This window comes from Alosa pseudoharengus, unplaced genomic scaffold (assembly GCF_046254945.1).
Source record: "Alosa pseudoharengus isolate Yale_2024_CS ecotype anadromous, Long Island Sound unplaced genomic scaffold, YU_APseudo_1.1 YU_APseudo_1.1_scf_7, whole genome shotgun sequence".
In the NCBI taxonomy this organism is placed as follows: Eukaryota; Metazoa; Chordata; class Actinopteri; order Clupeiformes; family Clupeidae; genus Alosa; species Alosa pseudoharengus.
In genome coordinates, this window is record NW_027468859.1 from 24,174,617 (window position 1) to 24,198,986 (window position 24,370).

The 24,370-nt window shown below is 41.4% G+C and overlaps 2 protein-coding genes across 4 annotated transcripts; one reads left to right on the forward strand and one right to left on the reverse strand.

The window, feature by feature from the left end:
- The first annotated feature begins 192 nt into the window (after positions 1–192).
- On the forward strand, positions 193–6,920 carry LOC143110440 (uncharacterized). Of its 3 annotated transcripts, none has more exons than XM_076273335.1 (7): positions 193–384; positions 647–782; positions 867–956; positions 2,494–2,597; positions 3,307–3,467; positions 4,349–4,421; positions 4,792–6,920. In XM_076273335.1, the coding sequence occupies exons 2-7, from the start codon at positions 658–660 to the stop codon at positions 4,809–4,811; spliced, it is 573 nt and encodes a 190-aa protein (XP_076129450.1). In that variant the 5' UTR covers positions 193–384; positions 647–657; the 3' UTR covers positions 4,812–6,920. The 3 variants fall into 3 exon arrangements, with proteins under 3 accessions (XP_076129450.1, XP_076129448.1, XP_076129449.1); XM_076273333.1 differs by having other exon boundaries at positions 197–384; positions 4,305–4,421; XM_076273334.1 differs by having other exon boundaries at positions 199–384; positions 2,503–2,597; positions 4,305–4,421.
- Positions 6,921–8,511: 1,591 nt separating this feature from the next.
- Positions 8,512–14,004, reverse strand: irak1bp1 (interleukin-1 receptor-associated kinase 1 binding protein 1). The gene is made up of 4 exons (XM_076272630.1): positions 13,711–14,004; positions 13,535–13,600; positions 13,292–13,422; positions 8,512–9,318 (listed from the first exon to the last, which is right to left on the reverse strand). Exons 1-4 carry the CDS (start codon positions 14,002–14,004, stop codon positions 9,075–9,077), a joined length of 735 nt encoding a protein of 244 aa, XP_076128745.1. The 3' UTR covers positions 8,512–9,074.
- Positions 14,005–24,370: the final 10,366 nt, after the last annotated feature.

Consider the following 24,370-nt stretch of genomic DNA (forward strand, 5'->3'; position numbering starts at 1 on the left):
TGCCATCTCGTGTCACTGTGCTAACACAGCGCCTGCTAAACACATCCGCGTGGGGCACCCCTTCCTGACGTGGCGGCGCGAGAGACACGCGCCTTTATTCGTGTAGGACGGTCATTGGACGCGTGCGCCTCCTGGCAGTTTTTTTATAAATGCGCAGGTGCCTGACCGAAACTGACAAACAGAACACACTCATGCAAATATTATCACAAACTTTTAAGTGGGGACCCGCCATGACTCCACGTATAGCTAAACGTTGTAGCTGGTAAACCATTTTAACATGACCAGTTTAAAATGACTGATGAGTCAATATTTGACTAGTTCAATGTAGGTAGTTTGAAACGTGAAGTCTGGAAAACAAACTTCAGTCAGCTTACCTATCGTAAGGTAAGATATTAGGGTGTTTGTTAAAAATGTAGCCTAGTAGGCTATGACCAACCTAATTATGATATTGTAAATCAACTTTATTCTATATGTAGCCTACGACATATTTAAATCAATTACAAACTTTCTTTATCTTCTCAAATTGATTCTGTAAACTCGGCTTCCATGCCGCTCGAATCAGCTGTATTTGGATTTGCACTTCAGTTTGCACTTGCGTTCAGCACTGACCGCAGCGCTGTGTGGTCTTCCTCGTCCGTGTTCGCAGGTAACGAAGCAATGCCGCAGATCACCGCAACAACCATACTACAACTGGCGCTTCTTCTCTCGGCATTGCCCGCGCAGTACCTCATCTCCAAATGGAGCAGCGTGTCAGCGGCAGAGCGCTACCACAGTATTAAAAGGCAGGAGGCAACTTTTCCCCTCTCTCTCTGATCACCCTGTGTTTGCTGATGTGTTTCAATGATTTCCTGTTCTCTGCCCTGTAGTTTTCTGAGAGCTTGGAATGACCTCAGGTCCTCTTACCTGAACGCCAGCGCTTGGATTGAGTGGGCAACGTCGTGGGTGCCCAAAGTGACGTGAGTTAGTTCCTTTCACAGAAAGTCAAGTCAACTTTATTTATATGGCTCGATGAAAAACAACAGTTGTTCCAATATGCTCTACAGGCGACATATAGACAGATAATAATACATTTAGAATAATTACAGCAGGGGCGATTCTAGATCTAGAGCTTTGCTGGGGCACAGGCCCCCAACTCCCAATACATAAAAAAAAAAAATGTGCGTGCAATATGAAATAAATGGCTAGCCTATGGGTAGGCTACAAGCTTCAAAATCATTATTGTCACTGTCATGTAGGACCAGCACTCTCTCCCTCAATTGTTGTAGCAGCCACTATCCAGCAACATTCAAACACATAGGCATAAGTAGGCCTATAGGTACTCACTGCATGAATTTAATAGGCTTTCCTACTAACACAAGGGAAGCTTATTTTTAGTCAAAATTGAGATATACTTCCCTCCCAGACAAGGGTCCTATAGTCATCCTGGCAATACTGCAGTTCTTTGTAGCTTAAATAGCCTACTAAAGCCTTCATACTTACTTTTGGTGATCATTTCCAAATGTAGCTTATAATAATCTGCACAGAATCAGAGTAGCCAATATTATAGGCTACTCTGATTCTGTGTAGATTATTATAGGCTACATTTGCAAATGCAGCAAACTTATTTAAGTTTGCCATTAAACCATAGATCACAACACTGGCTACCAACATAAATGTTAATGTTACCGTTAATGTGGGCAATTATCATACCTCCCTCGTCCTCATCTCTCCTCACTGTTCCTCTCCCTCTGCCTCTGTTCAGGAAGAATTTTCTGATGTCCATCTCTGAATAGTTTATTAGAAGGCTATGTTTAGTTTTACAGTAGGACAGCCTCACAAACAGTATAGGCTACTTTTACAGGACTCTCTACAGTATAAGTAAATCATTATTAATTCTCCGCATGTGTGCATGCAGCCTACGCATGGTGTGAGTGTGTGTGTGAGGGAGAGAGCACAAGCTGGTAAACTGTTGCTAAATTTAGGCTACAATGATGCTAAGCATTGAAAATCAGATGCTAATTATGTAGGCAACAGTCTCTAACAGCGATCAACTTGTCATTTTTTCTGTCAAACAAGTTGTGAATTTGTTGTAACATTAAAACAGGGGACGACTTACTCTGCGCTCAAAGTGATGTGATGAGCTCCAGCGGTTTCCACTGTACAACGAAACACTCTGAAGAATCATGTGAACGATTTGCATTGGTTGTTGCGTTCAATCTTACCCAGCTACAGAGGTGCTATTTCCTGATTGGTTATTATGACCCCTTTCTTTTTTTCCTTGTTTATTTTTATTGGCTGGTAAGTGACAGGCTAGAGTCATGACTAAAGCAGGCACGGAGATGCGCTCATAAATGCCGTTTCCAGCGAGAGCAGCGCTAGAATTTTACTGGGGCACTGGAGACTTTTACTAAGGCACGTGCCCCAGTGAATAAGGTCTAGTGACGTCCCTAAATTACAGTGAAGTGCACCATACCCGCCATGGCCTTCGGAAATTATGAACATTTAAGATAGCAGCTTTTCCAGGCTCTTTGACGATCCTGAGGAAGTGGAGGATGTGGATGATGGCTCACCTCCCCTCGAGGAGTTGCTCCAGGACAACGACCTTGGTTACTTTGCAGGTAAGACGAATAAGCCCGTTACCCATGTCTTTGTTATAAGAATAATGACAAACACACAGGATAACTTTTTTCATTTCTTTGATTTTATTCTGTCCTCGTGAATGACTTGATCATTCACCCCTTACTTCTGTGATGTTCTGAAATACCTCTAATATCCTCTACAATGTTCCTGTAGTCCATTCTTATAGTAGGCTACTTCTATGTTGCAAAATATGATAATACTTCTATATGTCCCAACATACTATAGTATTCCTATAAGGTTACTATAATACTTTGTCCCACAATACTTCAAGATTCCTATTAAAGTTCTTTTTCGTAAGGGTCAATAGCTGAGGAGCTTCATTTTACACTATTATTTACAATGTGTTGGTGTAACAGTAGGCTACAGTTTTATTTACTTTTGATAGCAGAATAAAAAAGTATTATTTACAATGTGTTGGTGTAGCAGTAGGCTACAGTATTATTTACAATGTGTTGGTGTAACAGTAGGCTACAGTTTTATTTACCTTTGATAGCAGAATAAGGAATGCAAACAGGCCTAAGGGGGGCTTGAATCATATTGATGTCAATGGCATTGGTCATCAAATAGAGATATTAGGCTAACATTTTAAATGTTTGAGTAAATATGGGAAAACATGTTTTAAATGTGTGTGTGTGTGTGTGTGTGTGTGTGTGTGTGTGTGTGTGTGTGTGTGTGTGTGTGTGACAGCCTCAAAAGATGTCCACAGCCCGCGGCCAATGTATGTGTTGCACCGGGTGGGTCATGTTGTCATGGAGAGTCAGAACAACATGGTTGGCGTGATCGTTGGCTGGGATGCTGAGCTGCGGGCGCCGCCAAACTGGATTAAGAAAAGATACACACCGCCAGAGGTACGTATATCCATTTCTACATACACATAGAAAAATACACATACATACACATACACATAGAGAAATATACATACATACACATACACATAGACAAATACACATACATACACACATAGACAAATACACATACATACACATACACATAGACAAATACACATACATACACATACACATAGACAAATGAGCCTGGCAGAGACATAGACAATTACACATACATACATATACACATACAGTACATACACATAGACAAATACACATACATATACACATAGACAAATACACATACATACACACATAGACAAATACACATACATACACATACACATGGACAAATACACATACATACACATAGACAAATACACATACATACACATACACATAGACAAATGAGCCTGGCAGAGACATAGACAATTACACATACATACAAATACACAGTACATACACATAGACAAATACACATACATATACACATAGACAAATACACATACACATAGACAAATACGCACGTCATAGACAAATACACATACATACACATAGACAAATACACATACAGTACATACACATACACATAGACACATGAGCCTGGCAGACATACATACACATACACATAGACAAATACACAGTACATACACATACACATAGACACATGAGCCTGGCAGAAAAGTGTCTTACATTTTGTAAAAATACTAATGGTACAGAATTACATATTCAACTATCAATGCTAAAAATGTCCCCATATTTGTGTGTCTATATCTATGTGTGTGCGTGGGCTGCCTGTGTGTGTGTGCGCTGCATGTGTTTGTGTGTGTGTGTTTGTGTGTGTGTGTGTGTGAGTAGCTGCAGAGTGCAGTAGATAGTCCTCATTATAAGGTTGTGTTTAGTGGCCCTGCCTCATCCTCTATTATGGTGGGATATCTGCCCCAGTCAGCTCTGAGGCGCATCAGAGGATACAAGGTATAAAAACACACACACTCTCTCTCATACACACACACACACAGACACCTGCTATCTTGCAACACCATGTTATTTGAAATTAATTTTATCATCCAGGATTTATACATTACATTACATTACATTACATTACATTTGGCTGACTCATTTTTAACCAAAGCGACTAACAACATGGTAACAGTTAAGTTTTAAAGCAATTCTCTCAACAATTTTAGGACAATTTAAAAATGGTAGAGTACAGTAAGAACACATTACACCTTTCTATTTGTCATCATTCTACTTGTCACAAAACTGTGTGTGCACTATACTGTATGGAATGGCATTGGATTACAGACGTGTGTGTGTGTGTGTGTGTGTGTGTGTGTGCTCTCAGCCGGAGATCCCCACCCTTGATCTGTACTTCTCCGACTTTGACGGCGAGAAGTTTGTAATGAAGCCTTGGCTGGAACAGATCTACCCTGAAGACTGAGGAAGAAGACGGAGAAGGAGAAGAGGAAGAGAGAGAGAGACAGAGAGAGAGAGAGAGAGAGGGGGGGGGGGGAGAGAGAGAGAGAGAGAGAGGATGATGATGATGTTGGTGATGATGAAGGTACAGAAAGCATGAAGGCTGGGTAGACTTGAGAGTTGACATGGAGCAGTTGAAGAACATAATATAACATTATGTAATTTATTTGTGTGTGTGTGTCTGTGTGTTTGTTGATGTGTGTGTGTTTGTGTGTGACAGATTAACAAACTTTAATGCCAAAAGTCAGTCAGCCCACCGACTTGATCTGTAATGTCATAGGTCTATAGTGTATTGGGTAGTGTATTGTGGTATTCAACGGCACATTATGAGCAGCTTGTCTCCAGACTGGGCTGTAGTGAAGGTGTTGAAGCGACGTTTGACCGTGTGTGTTGTTGTTGTAAATCATGCTGATGATTGTAGCTTTGCATAGTGCACCAACAGGGTAGCATTCCTTTTTAGTTTTTTCCCCCAACAGCCTTTATGATTCCCGAACTCCCTTATTCTCCATGTGAGAGACCCTGTAGTCCCCCATGTGTTCAGTGTTGGTTTTAAGGTCAATATTATTGTGTTTGCCGAAAAATGTTGCACAGGGATGAGAGACTTTTCATGTGTTCAAATGTGAACTGAGTGTTTCCTAGAGATGGTAAGTAACGAAGTACAAATACTTCGTTAGTGTACTCAAGTAGATTTTTCAGATATTTTTACTCTACTTTACTATTTATTTTTGAGGTGACTTTTTACTTTTACTCCTTACATTTTAACACGAATATCGGTACTTTCTACTCCTTACATTTTACAAAACTGACTTGTTACTTTAGTTTTAAATAATTTCAGTGGAGTTACCGTTATTATTTTTCGTGTCATCAATAGCGGATGGGAATATACGTTGCACTTGACGCACCACTACAAGATGACTCGACAGATTTGGGCGGCAGTCATTCGCGGCAAATCATTGCAGCTTGATGGCAGTAACGTTAACGTTAGCACGTAGTAGTATGTCTCAATTAAATTTAAAAAATGCCCTCCTCTCCTCGCCTTTGGTGCTTCCCTAACTTCTAGCTGCAGTGTAGCCTATACCTTAGCAATATGCAGGATTGGGTCTTGAACAGAGATGTAGTGGAGGCTAAACACAATAAACGTTTATAATTTACGCAGTAAACACAGTTTACCCACCTCTGAAATTTCATAAATAGTTTATCCACCTCAAAAGAGTTTATTCACCAATTACAACTGTTAACATTTAAAAATCATACTGTATTATCCACAATAACAATATGTACACATCAACACTCTATGAACCACTTAATGCCACTTGTGTTGTTATAAGCATTGTACAATAACCTCCACCATCATCAAACATGTTCTGAATGGCCCAACAGGTTATGGGAAGATTTAAAAAGAGAGACTGCCACACTTGCACTCTAGAAACATTTGTGTGGTCCAGGTACTGTTGCATACAAAATGGTTGTCATTCACAAGACTACTTTTACTTTTATACTTTAAGTAAATTTCCAAGCCTGTACTTTGTTACTTTTACTTGAGTAAAGAAGTTAAATCAGTACTTCTACTTTTACCAGAGTATTTTTTAACACAAGTATTTGTACTTCTACTTGAGTACGGGAAGTGAGTACTTTTGCCATCTCTGGTGTTTCCTGGCAAGACATGCCGGACTGATTAAGGGAGAAATGTGATGTAGCAGTAGGTGTTGCCAGAGTAAAGTTTTGAAATGATCACTGATTTGGAGAAAGGGTGTAAATAATTTAAACAATGTCTGAAATAACAAAACAAACTAGGCTGTCATTACGCTGGACGTGAACTATGGTAATTTTACCTTTTTATCACAAAACAGTACAAAATAGACCTTTATGAGTGTTGGTTTCCCAGTCAGCAATGACGCCAGAGATTTACTCCACATTACAGAAGTCATTATGGTTAAAAAAAAAAAAAATGAACGAAATCTACTGTCATTTCAATAAAATTATGTTACACATATTGAATCTTTCTCCTTTGTAAAACTAGATAATATGACCACCGCTCAGTACTGCATCCTACAACTCCTTGTACTGTATGTGTAAGTGAATAATAGTATTCTGTGAGTGTGAGTGAGTGTTTGTGTGTGGGTGTGAGTGTGACAGCTCTTGTGCTTTGTATTTCTATCCATCTGCCTATAGATGGGGGTGTTGAGCTAGGTGAATCAAAAGACATCTAGTAATTCACTCATTGCAGTGCTCCACATGGATGGAATTTCACAAAACTTGGCATACGTCCAGATGTTGTCGTGGTGATCCTAAACGACAAATCTTGTACGGTTCGGAACATCTCATCACAATATAATGGCGATTCAACTGCCACGTTTTCACATTTAAGTCTTTCACTACATGCTCTGTTCCTCATCAGTCTAGCGGAACTACATTCTCTGGTCTGGTGGCCCCGTGAAATGGTCGACCTGCATCCGTCATAATCAGTTTTTGTTTTTTTCCATGGCAGACACATTAAATGAAAAGTAAAATATTCACTTGCATCAGCACCAGCACGAGAACAGTGTGCTCTGGGAAAAACTGGGAAAAAGCTGTTTTCATTAAAGGTGATATGTGGAGTTTTTTTACATTTAAAACATCCAAAAATGACCGAGAAATAGCAACAGAATGTGAAGAAACGGCTCTCTTGACGTAATGTCAAAAACGCCTCTGCTTTGTGATGTCCAGATGTCCCTTACATTAGCATGAGAACCAGCTAGGGCCGCTAATAGCACATTGGACCACATGTGGCTGCTGTGTTATATTAGGGGTTTGCACGGCGTGTCATCAGATCTGGACGTTGCCAAATTGGAGATACTCGCCTCATTAGAAAGCATTAGGCACTGAAGTAAATCCCTAACATCGTCAAGGAAAATGGTTAATTATTGCCGTGTTTTAGGTTGTACCAATAGGTCCGACTGAGAAAAACATCTGGTGTAGGTATCGACTTCCAAAAGTTATTAAAAAAACAGGGAGAAAGGAGAATAATGCCAGAAGTTATCGGAGGAAGGGGGGCGCTTGTGGTTGAACTTGGTACTTCGTCTCCCTCACCCAACTCTTAAGGATCTGCGCTGCCAATAAACCGTAATTTCTCGAAATATCGCACCTTTTCTTGTGGTCCAAGTCCTGCCCTATATGCCTTTGGATCTTAGACGGATTTTGATTAGCTTTTCTGTTGTTTAGACACGGCTACAATCACGTAAGATATCCAAAGTGCATAATACTCCATTGTACTTAATTCACAGAGTACCGCCAATATGGCCGCGCGTGCTGGGTTACCATGGTTACCGGCCAGAATGTGACGTCCGTGCAAACCCCTAATACAAACCAACCCAGCGGAGGAGTGCCATGTGGCTGCGTTCAAGACAACTCTGTGTGCCGTGTGGCTGTGTTCAAGACGACTCAAAGCCTACAGAATTCCACGTCTTCCATAACATAACATTCAAGACCACTCAAAGCCTACAGAATTCCACATCTTCCATAACATAACAAATACAGTACAAGAATACAAAAAACAAATCTATACAAAAAAGCTTTATTTAATACAACATGTAGTGACAGAATACAAACAAAGTCCAAATTCCCTTTGGAACGGCAAGTGGTGCTACTTATAGAACGCATTACAGTACAGTACTCTTGATTGGCTAATGGTGATCTGACCTTTTGGGCTCTGAGTGTCTCTTTGGTTAGTGAAATGAGATAGCACTCTGGAAATGCCTCTTTACAAATAATTAGACTGGACATGGCTTACTAATCATTGCACTTTTTTCCCTCATCTATTCTTAATTCATCTGGACAGGGAATACATCTTTGGGTAACTGAATCCAATCATTTAATAAGGTATTCATTCATGCATCCATTTCCATCAATTCATGCTCAACCAGGTGCCCCATTTATAAATATTACTGAACCGTAAAACAGTAATTAGATTACGTACAGTTTCAGAGTGCAAAAGTTATACTTAAAAAATATAATTCAGAATGATACTCCATGTATCATTTAATGACAATCATAATGTATATTTTCAGAAAGTAGGCCTCTGGTCTTGTCAAAAGTGACTGCCTGAGCATTATAAGGATTATAGAAAGATTACATTAGAGATTAGAGAATATATCCAACCAATGGCTGCAGGCCCTATGGCTTCTTCCTGGGTCTGTCTTTGGGTCGAAGTTCAAAGGAAACGAAGACGCGTGAGGAGACGGAGAGAGCAATAAGCCCCGCCCGCTGTTGTAATGTGAGGGGTGTGTCTCCGCAGCTCCACTCTCGTGACTCCTCCTCCCGGACCAGCAAGGGCCGCCCGAGACCCTGTCCCAGGGTGCAACACACCTCGCTCGCCTTCAGACGAGCGTTTTCCACCGCTGCCACACAGACACGTCGTCTGGGAACGTAAGGCAGAAGGTGGACGCGTTATCACACAAAGGCACACAGTATTGTACAAACGTTTTTTGGCATTTGTCTTAAAGATACGGGGGGGGGGGGGGGGCGCTCTCTGGTGTTTTGTTTGGTGTTTGTTTCAAATATCAACCTGATTTGCCTATATCAATTCACTTTATCAATACTCTATTCTTACGTATTAGTGTGTCTACTACACCCTCTACTTATTGGCACCACTGTAAAAGTTGAGTCAAAATACCATCTGTTGGCAATGTATCTTACTGTAATCTCACAATGAAAACTGAACTTTTCTGTAACTCTTCAAGGGTGTCCTTATGGCATGCTTTGCTTCGGTAACCAATTGTGCATTGGGCAAGATAAGCATGTGTCCTTGTACAGGCAAGTTGACACAGTTTCAGTTCATTGGAATCTCTTAATTATTGTTTTAACTGTCAATAGGACATTTTCAAGAGAGTACCTATCTTATGCTCGATAACCCCAGTGAGATGCTCTTGAAAGCTGTTCTGTTGGTGTTGTTTTTGTTAGTGATTTGTGATTTATTAGTGTTCAGTTTTCAGAGCCGGACAGTAACGGAGTACATTTACTTGAGTACAGTACTTGAGTACAATTTTGAGGGATCTGTACTTTACTCAAGTATCATTTTTGGGGAGTATTCATGACTTCACTCAAGTACATATGAGAGGCAAATATTGTACTCTTTACTCCGCTACATTTCTATCCATAACCGTGAGTACCCGTTACTTCTTCTAAACCCGTGGCCCCACCTCGCCAGACTATTTCAATTTTCTGAACAAGTTAATGATAGTTTTCGCTTCAAGTGTTTCAATTACAAAATAGTATTTTGTATTTGAAATACGTATTTTAAATACATGTATTAGAAATACTGCCCATCCCTGGTGATAGCAATTATTTTAAGGTTTCAAAACTATTTTTAGTAAGCCATGTGGCCCCTCTTGGCATTAAACAACAACACCCTCCCCTCCCCCAATGAAATGCTAATGTACTGGTTCCAAGGGCTATCAGATCCACAAGACAAAGGATGTTACCTTGCTATACTGAATCCATATGTCATGAAATGTAAATATATTCATGTTTGGTATCATTGTAATAGTCTCAGTACAAGGATTGTAATGATTTGATTGTGAGAATGTTTGGAACATTCTATAAGTGATATTTCTGATATATAAGATATGTCTCCTCATGCTATTCAGATAGGTGTGAAGTAGGTGTGTCTGATGCCATCTGGAGAACCAACCACGTGGGATTGTTTTGCTGCCAATTCTGTCTTTGTTTAACCCATACAAAAGTGACTAACTTGCATTGTTTGTCAGAAGAAGAAGAATGATGGAGAACTGAAAAAGAGAGAGAGGTTGATCCAGCAGAGGCCATGGCCTACATAGACCATAGACCATTGTTTACCCTCTCTGCTTGTAACAGAATAAACCTGATTCCTGAGTGTTCCTGAAGTTTGCCAGTCTAAGTTAATATTAAGTAATTATATACCACAATTACTTTCACTGGCAACATGGTAAAAAGATGACTTTTTTTTTACTTTCAATTCCTTTTACATTCTCCAAGGTATTAACATTAACATTTTTCATAACTCCATGTAGGACGTTTCTGTACATAAATGTAAGCACACTGTGGCAGTATTAATGCCATATTTAGAAAATGTAGGCTACTCGATATTGTACTTTTGATACTCAAGTACTTTTAAAAACAAGTACTTCAGTACTTTTACTTAAAGTGCCCATATTATGAAAAAATCACTTTTTCTAGGATTTGATGTGTTATTGTGTGTCTCTGGTGCTTCCACACGCATACAAACTTCACAAGGCGAAACATTTCAATATTCCCACCCACCACCTCCTTTTAGGGCAATTATGTTACGTGAATATAATGGAAACCTATGGAGCTGCATCGAAGTGGGCAGGGAAAAGGATTACTAAATCGTTGAACAAACGTGAAAATAAGGCACAAAATAAGGTTGGTGTAAGAGTTATCTGTTTGTTCATGGGATTCATTCTAATTCCATAACTTGCATATTTCCTACAACTAGGTGAGATAGCTAAGCTTATGTTCTAGGCCAGTGTTTTTCAACCTTGTTTGTGCCATGGCACACTTTTGACACTTAAAATGTCCCACGGCACACTAACATCCTGTGTGAAGAAAAAATAAACATACCATAGCCTAAAACTTCAAATAATACACAGATATGGCCTTATTATGGCTTCTATGCAAGACCTGCTCAATAAAACAAGCACCCTCTGTTTCATTTGTAGGACTATATCTAATTTAATTGTTGTTATGAACTGGATATGTGATGATTCTGTGAATACTGGATATGGGGCCCCCGTTGTACAATGCCTGCATACAACAAATAGTGCAATCATACAATCAATGAGAGCATGTGGTTATAAATTATTTGATGCAACAGTTGCTTTTCTGGACCAGTGAGTGACATTTGGGTAATTTTCTGCGGCACACCTGATGATCTCTCACGGCACACTAGTGTGCCCCGGCACAGTGGTTGAAAAACACTGTTCTAGGCTACTGAAGTTCTACTGTTAGATAGATAGCTAGCAAGCTAACCGTTTTACATAGAGATTATGGTAGGCTAAGTGTTAGCTACGGGCTATACTATGTAACGAAGGTGTAGATGTTACGGGATTTTGAATTGCCGTGTTTCAGACGTTGCATAATCAACACCCCACCTCTCCACACCAAGCCTATAAGTTCAACTGTTTTTTAAGCCTACATATCTCAGAAAATAATGTAGATACAAGCTTAAACCTTTGCACAGTAGTTGTTGGGTAATATTTAGCATTATTGACAAAGTATGAAGCAAAGCCAAGATGGTCAGGCGAGGCTGGAGGCATTTGTTGATTTGGCACGAATGACCCTGTTAACAGTTAATGGAGTGGGGCGTGGGTAAGTGAGCAGCAGCTCATTAATATGTAATGAGCAGCAGAAGCAGCACACTTTGACAGGGACTGAAAAAGAGTGTAATAGAGGTAGGTAAGAATCTTTTCCTACAAGCTATTTCCAGCAAACAACTTCAGAAACATGTTTTCTGGAACTCATAGACCTATTTTAACTTGTTGAAAAATAGTCATAATATGGGCACTTTAAGTAGACATCTGAATGTTGTACTTTTACTTGTACTTGAGTAAAATTAGCAATGGGTATCTGTACTTTTACTCAAGTAATGTAACTCTGACATACAGAGGTCGACACAAGTATTTTTTTTTTCAACACACTTTAATTGAATTTGAATTTAACTGAATTGAATCTCTCCCATGTTGAAGAATGTCTAGGGCATTTTCCCTCTGTCACTTTATTTTCATACCTTCATGGAATACTGCTTAAAAGTTTAAAGGCACCCTGATTGACTTAAAGGTACACTATGCAGGTTTAGGTATTTTTGGCGACTTTAGAGCTCCCTCTAGAGTCACAATGTATTTATATGTTCGGTAGGGAACTACCCTACATCTACATCTATGCTGTATAGTTATGTTAGGTGACCGATTCACCTATTAAAAGTTCATTAACCATCAAATTGGCTTCGTAAAGGTGAACATTTTTCATAGAGTAACTTTAAAGAACTCGAATATAAATTGAAAAAGGTGCTTTAAAAGATTTGCACTGAACTGTGTGTCAACCATACAGGGTATGCTACTGATACAGTACTTCTTGTCTGCTTTATGCCTCTGTTATGCAGTGATTATAGTTATGCAATAACATGATACAGTTATATCTTGTGAAATATGATGAAGTGAAAAGATTATGGATGTTGTAACAAAGCATGTAGTAAGCCTGGTTGGTTGGCAAATGCAAGTGGAAAACTGTAGGAGTGAGGTTATCAGTGGGGAAGGATTTAAAGGATTCTCCATCCAAAGCTTTGTGAAACAAACGGTGTGTGTGTGTGTACATGCCGGTGTGTTTAGCCTGCCTACCTCAGTGCACTGAGGCACTCCGGGCTGTGTGTAAAGTGTGGAAGTCCAACACACACACTCTTATCCAACTTCTCCAAGAGCACGCATCGCACTTTCTGCATCTTGTCGAAATCTAAGAACACCACTAGGACCTGGATACCACATAACATTAAGAATCACAGGGTGGGCAACAGGGTGTGAGTAACATTTAAAACAACTCACCTCATCCACTCAAACAACAATAGCCTGAAGTCCTTAACTTACCTCGACCTCCATGATGTAAAGGTCATCCACTTTTTGGATGTATTTCGTGACGGCTGTGTCTGCCTCCTTTAAACCACAAACTCGGGGTAAGCAACAAGAGAACAGCATCTGTGTCTACAATAATTAGCCAAGCATAATAATACGATCAGATAGATAAAAGCTGCTATCAACTTCACCTTCACGTCGTGCTGCCGGACAGTCTGAATTATGTATTCCACACGTCGCGAGACACTGTTCTTCACATCATTGACCGACTCTTTGCTGCTGCTAACACTGATGGAAACAGTAGCCCGGTCGGGCGGGCAGGACAACTCGGCGCTTCCCGTAACCTGAACTTCTCTCGGGGGAATTTGTGCCACTGCTGTAGTCTCTTTAGCGACTCTACCGAAGCCTGTCAAGTTTTCATCGTTATAGAATTCCGATGCAACTGGAAGCAGGGCTGCAAACACGCGAGAAGAACTGCTAGCCATGCTGCGTGGAACAGAAAGCCGCAGAGTGCTACTATGGTAACATGGCAATAGTGCATTGTGGGACATGTAGTCGTGGCTTTCCTTGCGGACTACAAGTTCCAAAAAGATCCTTTTAACTGGAAAGTGAAGCAGAAGTTGCGACCCACCTCGACATAGCCAGCGAATCGCTTTTGTTTGTTTGTAGTTCATGTAATTCATGACTGTCTCATGTCACTCGCAATAGTCAAGTCATAGGTAAGTGAAACCCCAACTTTTGTCTGAGAAGGCCTACTCAACCTCTACCACAGGATGGCACTACAGGGCAAATAATCAAACGTTTCACCACCAGAAACCCTCTGTAGACGTCAGTAAGGTCATTCAGGACTGTTTTTTTTTTTTTTGCTACGGCTGTGTTGTAGCCTATGGCTGTAGCAGACTATAGTTTAAAGCAGCCCAGCTAACCTGCCAATGGGCACTACTTCCGTGGACAGTGTAGTTTTCCTTTTGGTAGTTGATCATTTGTGGACTGTTTGGCTGCACTGTCAGGCTACTGGCTACCAGTTGTTTTTTGTTTGCTTACAATTGCTTTGCCAGTGAATTCACTTTTTTCAGATCACTTAGCCTTAAAATAGCTTATTCATCAGTAGACTGCTTGAACTGAACCTAGGATATGTCATGGCTACTTCTACATTGCTTTTTTATACAAAATGCATTTAGTCACCACTTCTAGATCATTTTCTCAGTCGATGCTCAACACTCTGAACAACTATAGGCTACAGCAGATTCTGTTCAGAAAAGTTTCAGTAGGCCTACATAGCCTGACAAAATGTAGGCCACTGTAAATGAAGATATGATGTATTTTGGCAGACAAATCAACTTTTGCTTTAAACGATTGATTTTTCTGAGCAGAAAATGCATTAGGTGAAAGTGCCCCAAACGTGCGATAACATGTACTACTCATCAGTGGAGTCTACAATGGGCCTACTGTAACAGATGAAAAAGTTTGATCATGACATCTGCTTGGCTTGAAATGTGTGTGTGGGGGGGATATTGGGGAATACGCATTAGAGAGAATGTTGCAATGAATGTGGACACACACATTAGAGAGAATTTTGCAATAAATGTGAAGTTCATCAAAAACATTTACACAAAATACGAAAAAGTCACTATGATTTGCATTATGGCTGTGAATTGTGTGGTTTTCTAGAAATTACAAGTATGCCTATGCATTTTGTTGTACAATGTAGCCTAAAACATTTTAACACCAAGCATGAAGATACTGCAGAATGTCAGATTGATTTGTTTGATGTTAGTTCACTCAGATGCAACACTAATCTAGGCAAAACCAAATAATGTAATTTACAGTGCTTCAAGTTGTTTGTGCTTTTTAATTGTATTTTGAGTGACACCTTGTGTGGAATCAATTGTTATGGCAGGATCACTTTTGGGTGAGGTATGATGTGTTTTGATGGTTTTGCAGAAATGCTAAACTGATTGTAGCCTAAAGCATAGTTTGAAAAAGTGGACATAGCCTCCTATTAACACCTGAAAATAAAAAAGAGGATAATAATAGGCCAATACAATAATAATAATAATAATAATAATAATAATAATAATAATAATAATAATAATAATAATAATAATAATAATAATAATAACAATAACAGTAATAACAATAATAATAATACAAATAGAATAAAAATAATGTTAAAAATAAAATTAGGCCTACATTCAGACGTTAATTATTTTTCTATACCACAATCTTTGTCCGTAATCATTTCTCTAAATATAAAGATAAATTGATTAACTTTATTAAAATAATCACAATATAGGTTGCAACATTTTGAGTTTTTTTTTTTATGATAGGTGACCTGTTGCAACATAAGAAAAAACTAAAAAGACAGTCTGAGCTAGCTGCTGTCAGAACATTGTAGCATATTGTACAGCACTGACACGTTTAAACATCAGGGGTCGGACCCCTCAGCCAAACTGATTCAGCAAACTGTTGAGCTGCTTAGGCCTTCTATTCACGCAGTCCAGGTCTGTGATCAGCTAACGTTTTTGTTCAGGATTTTTTGTTTAGGCCTGTTTTTACCCAATGAAGAACCCGAACTAGGCTACATTGTTTTTGTTATTGTTCTGCTAAAACTGTTCACAGCAAGTAGGCTAAATGAATTTGAAGATTAATATGAACTTAAACATTAAACAAATTAAAATAGCCAACCCATTGAAGATGTTTTCCAACTATACTGCGTCAGGACTTGGAGTTGACGATCATTTGATTGGCAAAGTGTTGACTAAAGTCCCGCTTGTTTGAGTTTTAATGGTTTTCATCTCTAATGCAGCGTGGTTGTGGACAGGCCATAGATTTGAAAGCCACTCATTTTGTTAAACAATACTGTTTGTTTTGTTTCCTTCCAATATTAAACTGTGAACCGTTCTTTTTAATCTCGGTCTGAAAATGCAGAGCTTGTATTTGTTGATGTTGTCTCGAGTTTCACATATCTTCCTCTCTTCGCTTTTTGAAAGTGTATATCTGATGCAATGACTTTGCCAAAATATATGCGGTGGGCTATTTTATTTGCTTTGCAGTGTGGGCTTTGAGTTTGGCCCCTTGCCTGTCTATTGAAGGAGCGGATCTTGTAATTTTTCCTACTGCGACTGGGGACAGAAAGTTGGACACATAGTTTCTCTGGCCGCTTCAAAAGAGCGTCGATAGCGCTCTAGATAGCGGGGGCGCACAGGGGAAAGGCGAGGCGAAGTCCCGCGACGTGAGTAAACGGGGCGCGCGGCCCACTCAGGGAAAGGTCCTGGACGACCTATACCCCCCCCCCCCCTCTCTCTCTAAAGACACTGGTGCACTCACCGTTGGCGCGCGCACACACCATCACTCCCAGCAGGTAGCCTAATAAAATATCTGTCTCTCTTCACTTTCCCTTACATAAACTGTGTGGCTATGTTTTTTTTGTCCTGTCAGTTTACAGCAAATCACCCGTCATGTTGCATGCGGCGATAAATCATGCATGTTTTAAAACGGGTGTTTCAAACGAATGGTTCCGCGTGCTATTTACGGGCCTTCATAGCACAAGCAGAGCGTGAGTGGAGGGGAGAGTGAGACGTGCTGTCATTTAACTACGAGACCAAGAGGCTCGAGAGCGCGAATCCGGACTAAAGCCCGCCGGCTGTCGAATTTATTTTCACCCGTTGTACATAGAGGAGGGGAACTTTGGAAAGTACCATACATTCACAAGGCGCATTTCTTTGTTGTTTTCCATGAAAGTTCTTTAAACGTATTCCCTCTGCTCCATCATAGTCCAATACTATATACTCTTGTATGGAAGCAGATCAGGAGAATAATGTTTGATAATGATAATCCAAGGTGGGTTTTAGTGTCCATAGGCCATTGCCTGTGTTGGACGAGAACGCTTCTCAGTGCGGTCAGTAGTGCAATTTGTCCCATGGATGAGAAAGTGTGTGTGTGTGTGTGTGAAGGAGCATGAATCAGCAAGTTGTTGTCAGCAATCTGTCAGTCACTGACCTTTAAGTATATATTTTATCCACTTTTCAATAAGCCTTTAAGTGGACTTCAGACATGGAAAGAGAACCCTAAACACGGGCGTGTGTCCACTTCCCTGAGTGTGTCCCGTAATGAATATATAATTATTGTAGTAGAATGTTACCATGTGGCTAACACTATGTGCTAAACAGTCTTCAATGACAAAACTGATCAGTTATAAACCCTAAGATATGATTGTCAAAACATTTGAGTGGTAGTCACAGTGCATTGTTTTCAATGGTTTCCCCCTTCTTGCTCTGCACCTCACTAGTTGGTCACTTTCAATAAAAAAGTGTCTGCCAAATGAATGAATATTAAACTCCACTAAAGTCCCGAGTGCACGCCTCTCTGGGCCGTCTCTGCTGAGTGCGGTGGCGGTTGCGGAGCCCTCGTGTTCTCAGTCAGAGTTTGACAGGACGGAGCAGGAAATGGGAAGCCAGGCAGCACAGCAGGGGTCTGAAGATCCTCTTCACCACAAATGGGAATTTGAACATCCCAGGGTTTACATCCCATTTAGATTTGCAGACGCTTGGATGGATGAGCATGAATTCCACACATTGTGTGTGTGTGTGTGTGTGTGTGTGTGTGTGTGTGTGTGTGTGTGAGAGAGAGAGAGAGAGAGAGAGAGAGAGAGAGAGAGAGAGAGAGAGAGAGAGAGAGAGAGAGTGGGTATGGGTGTATCTGTGCATGGGTTAGCCATATGTGTGTGTGTGTATTAGAATGCAGTGGTGAGAGTTTGTGTGTGTGTATTAGAATGCAGTGGTGAGAGTTTGTGTGTGTAGGATTGGATGGGGTGTGGAGGCTGTGGGCTTGTGGGTTTGTGTGTGTGTGTGTGTGGGCTGCTGCCCTAGACCCTTGAAGATTCCCCTGTGCCCCCTCTTGGAGGAAGTGATCGAGCAGATTACACACACACACACACACACACACACACACACACAGACACACACACTGTATTTACCACACATTTGGTCCTGAGCCACTTATACTTAGCCTCATCTCACTCCCAACACTGCTTTCATCACAGCACGCACACACACACTATTTGGAGTCATGGGTGATAATTATTATTAGGGCTCTGATGTGTGTGTATGATGGTCTCAGAGTTAACGGGGCGATGCGGGGATTGCAAAGCTAAGACTCTTGTGCTGTTTGTACTTGTCTGCAATAATAAGAAACACGATCGGCTGATAAGGGTGTGTGTGTGTGTGTGTGTGTGTGTGTGTGTGTGTGTGTGTGTGTGTGTGTGTGCGTGTGTGTGTGTGCGTGTGTGTGTGTGTGTGTGTGTGTGTGTTCTAAGGGAACTACATTGAAGTCTGTGTGTGTGTGTGTTCTAAGGGAACTGTACATGGAAGTCTCTGTGTGTGTGTGTGTGTGTGTGTGTGTGTGTGTGTGTGTGTGTGTGTGTGTGTGTGTGGTGAGGATAGTGGGGATGCACGCTGAGTCCTGGGAAAGCAGAGATTTGACCTTTGACCCTGTGAGATGGAACTCTGGACATGATTAGAAATGTCAACAGGCAAGGGGTGGAGCTTGCCTCAGGCAGGACAAATCTGGGTGGGAGCCACAGGCTGTCCATCAGAAGCATCTGTGTGTGTGTGTGTGTGTGTGTGTGTGTGTGTGTGTGTGTGTGTGTCTGGGGAGATGTGCATGTCCATCAGAAGCATGTGTATTTCTCTCTTTATCTGTTCTTTTGTGTGTGTGTGTGTGTGTGCGTGTGTCCATACAATATATGAGCATCTGTCTGTGAGTGTGTGTATCCATTTCTGTTTTTATGTGTGTGTGTGTGTGTGTGTGTGTGTTTGTGTATGTTGCGGGCATGGCAAAATGTCCAGAACTTTTTAAATATGCATGAATGAAGCCTTTCCAGTTGGTGGTGCAGTCTGTCCTACCCCCCCCCCCCCCCCTCATTTTGATTACCCTTGTTATTGCACATGTAAGTTACAACGAAGTCCATCTGCCATGATGATGTACACTGAGTGTGTGTATGAGTGTGTGTATGAGTGTGTGTTATTATGCATGTAATGGACAGACCAGACCCCCTTACATGCCTCAGAGAGGAGTGTGTTGTTGTGAGAATGAAATGGCCCCTGCAAAGGATTCCTCCCCGGACTCCTTCATTAAGACCCTGTGTGAGGCCTCAACCTCAACCGAGACTTGGGCTGGCAACGGAAAAGTGAATACCTGACACGAACACGAAACTTATAGAGCGTAAACATTCACTTTTGGCAGGAATTGAGGTCTGCGGGCCGGGAGACAGTGTTGAAGATTAGATGACACAACCACCATGATTACTACAGCACTTCCTTTAGAAAAAATGGCATCTTAAATACATTAGGACCTGGTGAGTCGGAATATAGAAGAACCTGATGGTGCGTTCATATGACTGGAGAGTAGTAAAATTCATATTTCAGAACTTCCCACTTATGAGTTGAGTGTTCACCTGACAACAACAAACTGGCAACGTTGGTAATGTTGTTATGCTAGCTTTCCGGAAGGCTAACATTATGTAGTTACACAAAACTAAACTGTCACAATCACCTGCGCTTATAAGCATAACATGGATAAACAATGAAGTGACTAATTTGTTTATGGAACAAGAACATTTTACAAAGCTTACAAAAAGCTCCCACTTTGAAATAGGATGTTCCGAATTCAAAGGACTGATGTTGCCAAAAAGGAAGTCTCAATTCAGCTCTTTCTTCTGTTGAATGCTACTTCTGAAAATGTTAATTAACGTGATCTTGAAAGCATTACCTGATCTTCATGGGTAACTGTACACGGCATTTAGGAGCAGCATCATATGTCTCTCTCTCTCTCTCTCTCTCTCTCTCTCTCTCTCTCTCTCTCTCTCTCTCTCTGTGTTTCTCTTTCTCTCTGTGTTTCTCCCTTGAGCAGAAAAGATGTGTTTTATGCCAACGATCTGAGTACACACTGGCAATGCCAGAGAGATCATTCTCCATGTTATCAGTGTAGCATCACAATGACAAGTCATTATTTGAAAGTAAAAGAATGACATGATGTTGCTTTATGCTCTGGTCTCCTAATTCATGGCACTGCTAATCCACATTAGTGAAGGCATTAGCAGGGTGAGTATACCATGGAGGGACCCAGAGGGAGAGGACAGCCATCTGTGAGCTGAGGAGCTCGAGCTTGATGCGGCCCTTTTCTCCATCAACTCTTCTCCAGGACCGTAAACATTTCAACTCAAATAAACACACAGCTTTTCTCAGAAAGGCTCAGGGTCTCGCCGGAGCACGACACGTCACTTCTCACGTTACACGCGCGCTCTGATTTATATAACGATAACGAGGTTTTTGTTTGGGTTTCGGGGAGATGTTACAGGCAGAGGATAATCACGATAATGTCGACAGATAACGTGCGAATGTGCACAAACTTCACGCTCCGTTGGAGATATTCTTGAACGTTGACTTGTACATGACTTCTTTTCCCCCTAAGCGCTTGGCCCCGTTTGATAATTACACACAGTATTCTGCTGCTAGCCAGTTATAATACAATCATACAATTTTAATAACAAGGAAAAATGTAAAAACATTGTGAACCAGAGGCAATTTCCATTGATGTTGTCGTAAAAAAGTGGTGAAAAATAATTAAATGCTTTCCTCATCGTCAGTGTGGACGTTTTAAAGCATTTTTAAAACCATTACTCACTCTGCTTGCTGAGTTTCATTGTGCCTGCTAGGGACCCCTTAATGCACTTTAAAAGCATGACCCGTAAAGGCACTGGCTTTCATTTGGATGAATGTCCGTCTGTTGGGTTCAGCGGAAGAAAGAAAAAAAAGTGAAAAAACTAACACAAAAGGCCATTGCAGCGGCGGTTGCAATTGATCAGGAGAGGTGTCTATCAAACCGCTGTGAGAGGATGAAGAGGGAGGTGTGACACTCGATTGGTCAGGAGAGGTGTCTGCCAAACACCAGTGTGAGGGGTTGAAAGGGGGAGGCAAGGCGGGACTGTTTATTTGTTCTGCCTCATTTGCTGTGGCACGTGGCGCATTGGTGAGACTGCTGCCTGCACCGTTTGTGTGTGTGTGTGTGTGCATGTGTGCGTGTGTGTATGTGTGTGTGTGTGTGTTTGCGAGCACCTGTGCAGAGCTAGGAACAGGAGCACAGGCATGTCAGTGTACAGGTGTGAAAGTTAAAATGCAAAACTGATGTGTGGGCAGATGGTTAGATGTGTGTGGCGTTGGCATGTCAGACTCATGACGGTTAGATGTGTGTGGCGTTGGCATATCAGACTCATGATGGGCAAATGGTTAGATGTGTGTGGCGTTGGCATGTCAGACTCATGACGGTTAGATGTGTGTGGCGTTGGCATATCAGACTCATGATGGGCAAATGGTTAGATGTGTGTGGCGTTGGCATGTCAGACTCATGATGGTTAGATGTGTGTGGCGTTGGCATGTCAGACTCATGATGGGCAGATAGATGTGTGTGGCGTTGGCATATCAGACTCATGATGGGCAGTTTGATGTGTGTGGCGTTGGCATGTCAGACTCATGATGGTTAGATGTGTGTGGCGTTGGCATGTCAGACTCATGATGGTTAGATGTGTGTGGCGTTGGCATATCAGACTCATGATGGGCAGTTTGATGTGTGTGGCGTTGGCATGTCAGACTCATGATGGTTAGATGTGTGTGGCGTTGGCATATCAGACTCATGATGGTTAGATGTGTGTGGCGTTGGCATGTCAGACTCATGATGGGCAAATGTGTGTGGCGTTGGCATATCAGACTCATGATGGTTAGATGTGTGTGACGTTGGCATGTCAGACTCATGATGGTTAGATGTGTGTGGCGTTGGCATATCAGACTCATGATGGGCAAATGGTTAGATGTGTGTGGCGTTGGCATGTCAGACTGCATACTTGTGACAGTAATGTTACATGATGTGATAATATGACGGAAAAAAGAAAACATCACTGTGACTGAAATACAGTAGCTGAGGTACAGTCTTAGTTAGTTACTGTACATAGCATTTAGGTACAGCAATCCAACACAATATGTTATTCTATCTCCTTCTCTCTCTCTCGTGTCACTCTCTCTCTCTCTCTTTCTCTTTCTGTCGTTTTTCTTTCTCTCTCTCTCGTTTCTCTTTTGAGCAGAAAATGTGTGTTTTAAGGCCTGGTAGAGTTTCAGTGCTCCAGTAAAACTTCAAAGCTGGAGTTTATTGCTGTAACCAGAGCTACTCATGCGCCAAACACACACTCCTAATGAGACTGGGCCAGCTGCACTCCTTATGCTCTCTCTCTCTCTCTCTCTCTCTCTCTCTCTTCATCCCCTTTTCTCTCTCCATCATTTATTATTTTCATATTCAGTTGTTTTCTCCCTCCGTACCTACCTACCTCTGCTACCTGTACCTCTCCCTTATCTCTCTCTCTCTCTCTCTCTCTCTCTCTCTCTCTCTCATATCTATCTCTCTGTTTGTATCTCTCACTCTGTTATTTTCCTCCCCTCTCTGAACTCTTGACTTTCCTCTGATCATTCCATCTTCACCATTTATTTCTCTCTGCTTCTATCTGTCATAGCTCCATCACTACACAGTCCCTCTCTCTCTCTCTCCCTCTCTCTCCCTCTCTGTGAGTGGGTGCAGGAGTGACTTTATGATCAGTAACTTCTCCTCTCTCTCTCCCTGCTGATCCTTCAAGCGTTTAACAGCTCTTTCAGCACTTCCTGCTTTGCCCCAGGTTTCCTCTCCTCTTTTCTCCTCTCTTCTCCTCTCCTCTCCTCTCTACTCCTTTCCCTCTACTCTCCTCTCCTCTTCTTACCTCTCCTTTCCTCTCTTCTCACCTTTTCTCCTATCTTCTCCTCTCCTCTCTACTCCTTTCCCCTTTTCTCCTCTCTTCTCCTCTCAACTCCTCTCCTCTTTTCTCCTTTCCTCTCCCCCTGCTCCTCTCTCTCCTCTTCTTTCCTCTCTACTCCTTCTCTGCTCTTCCCCTCTCTCCTCTCCTCTTCTCTCTCTTTTCTCATCTGCTCTCCTCCCCTCTCCTCTCATCTTCTCTCTTTTCTCTCTCTCTTGTGTGTGTGTGTGTGTGTGTGTGTGTGTGTGTGTGTGTGTGTGTGTGTGTGTGTGTGTGTGTGTGTGTGTGTGTGTGTGTGTGTGTGTGTGTGTATTTTTGTGCTAGAGAGAGTGAATGACAGAGAAAGTGAGTGTGGTTTTTTTGTCTGTGTGTATATGCTTGACAGTGAGGTGTGTATATGCTTGACAGTGAGGGAGAAAGAGATGGAGAAGCTGTGTGTGTGTGTGTGTGTGTGTGTGTGTGTGTATAGTGTGTGTGTGTGTGTGTGTGTGTGTGTGTGTGTGTGTGTGTGTGTATTCACTGCTCGCTGATTAAATACATTGATTCTCTGAGAATATTTAATCATGAAAAAAAAGAAACTGAGAGAAATCTTTGGGAACACAGTTGGAATGCGCAGCAGCAGCCATCGTTGTCTTGCGAAAGCAGAAATATGAATTCCATCTTGGGTTTGAGTGATGGCTACTGTAAGCAGGAAAGACCAAAGACAACGTCAAGGGCAGCGAAAACCTCTCTAGCCAAACAAGCGTAGAAATTGCTAATAGCCTGAGCGTATATTATTTTAATAGTCATATAAAACACATTAGAGCTCTAATTGTGTTTGTTGAGTCTTGAAGAAGTCGGAGATGTGGGGATCTCTGGCTCCTCATATCGGGGAATTTTGACACCAAACAAACAAACAAACAAACTATCGTCCGGCAAAATAAACACCTCACCTCCCGAGTAGTTTGACATTCCAGCTTTTTTTTTTTTTGTCCCTTCCCTCTGTCCAGAGTCTCCGGGTTCCAACAGGGTGTTCCGGG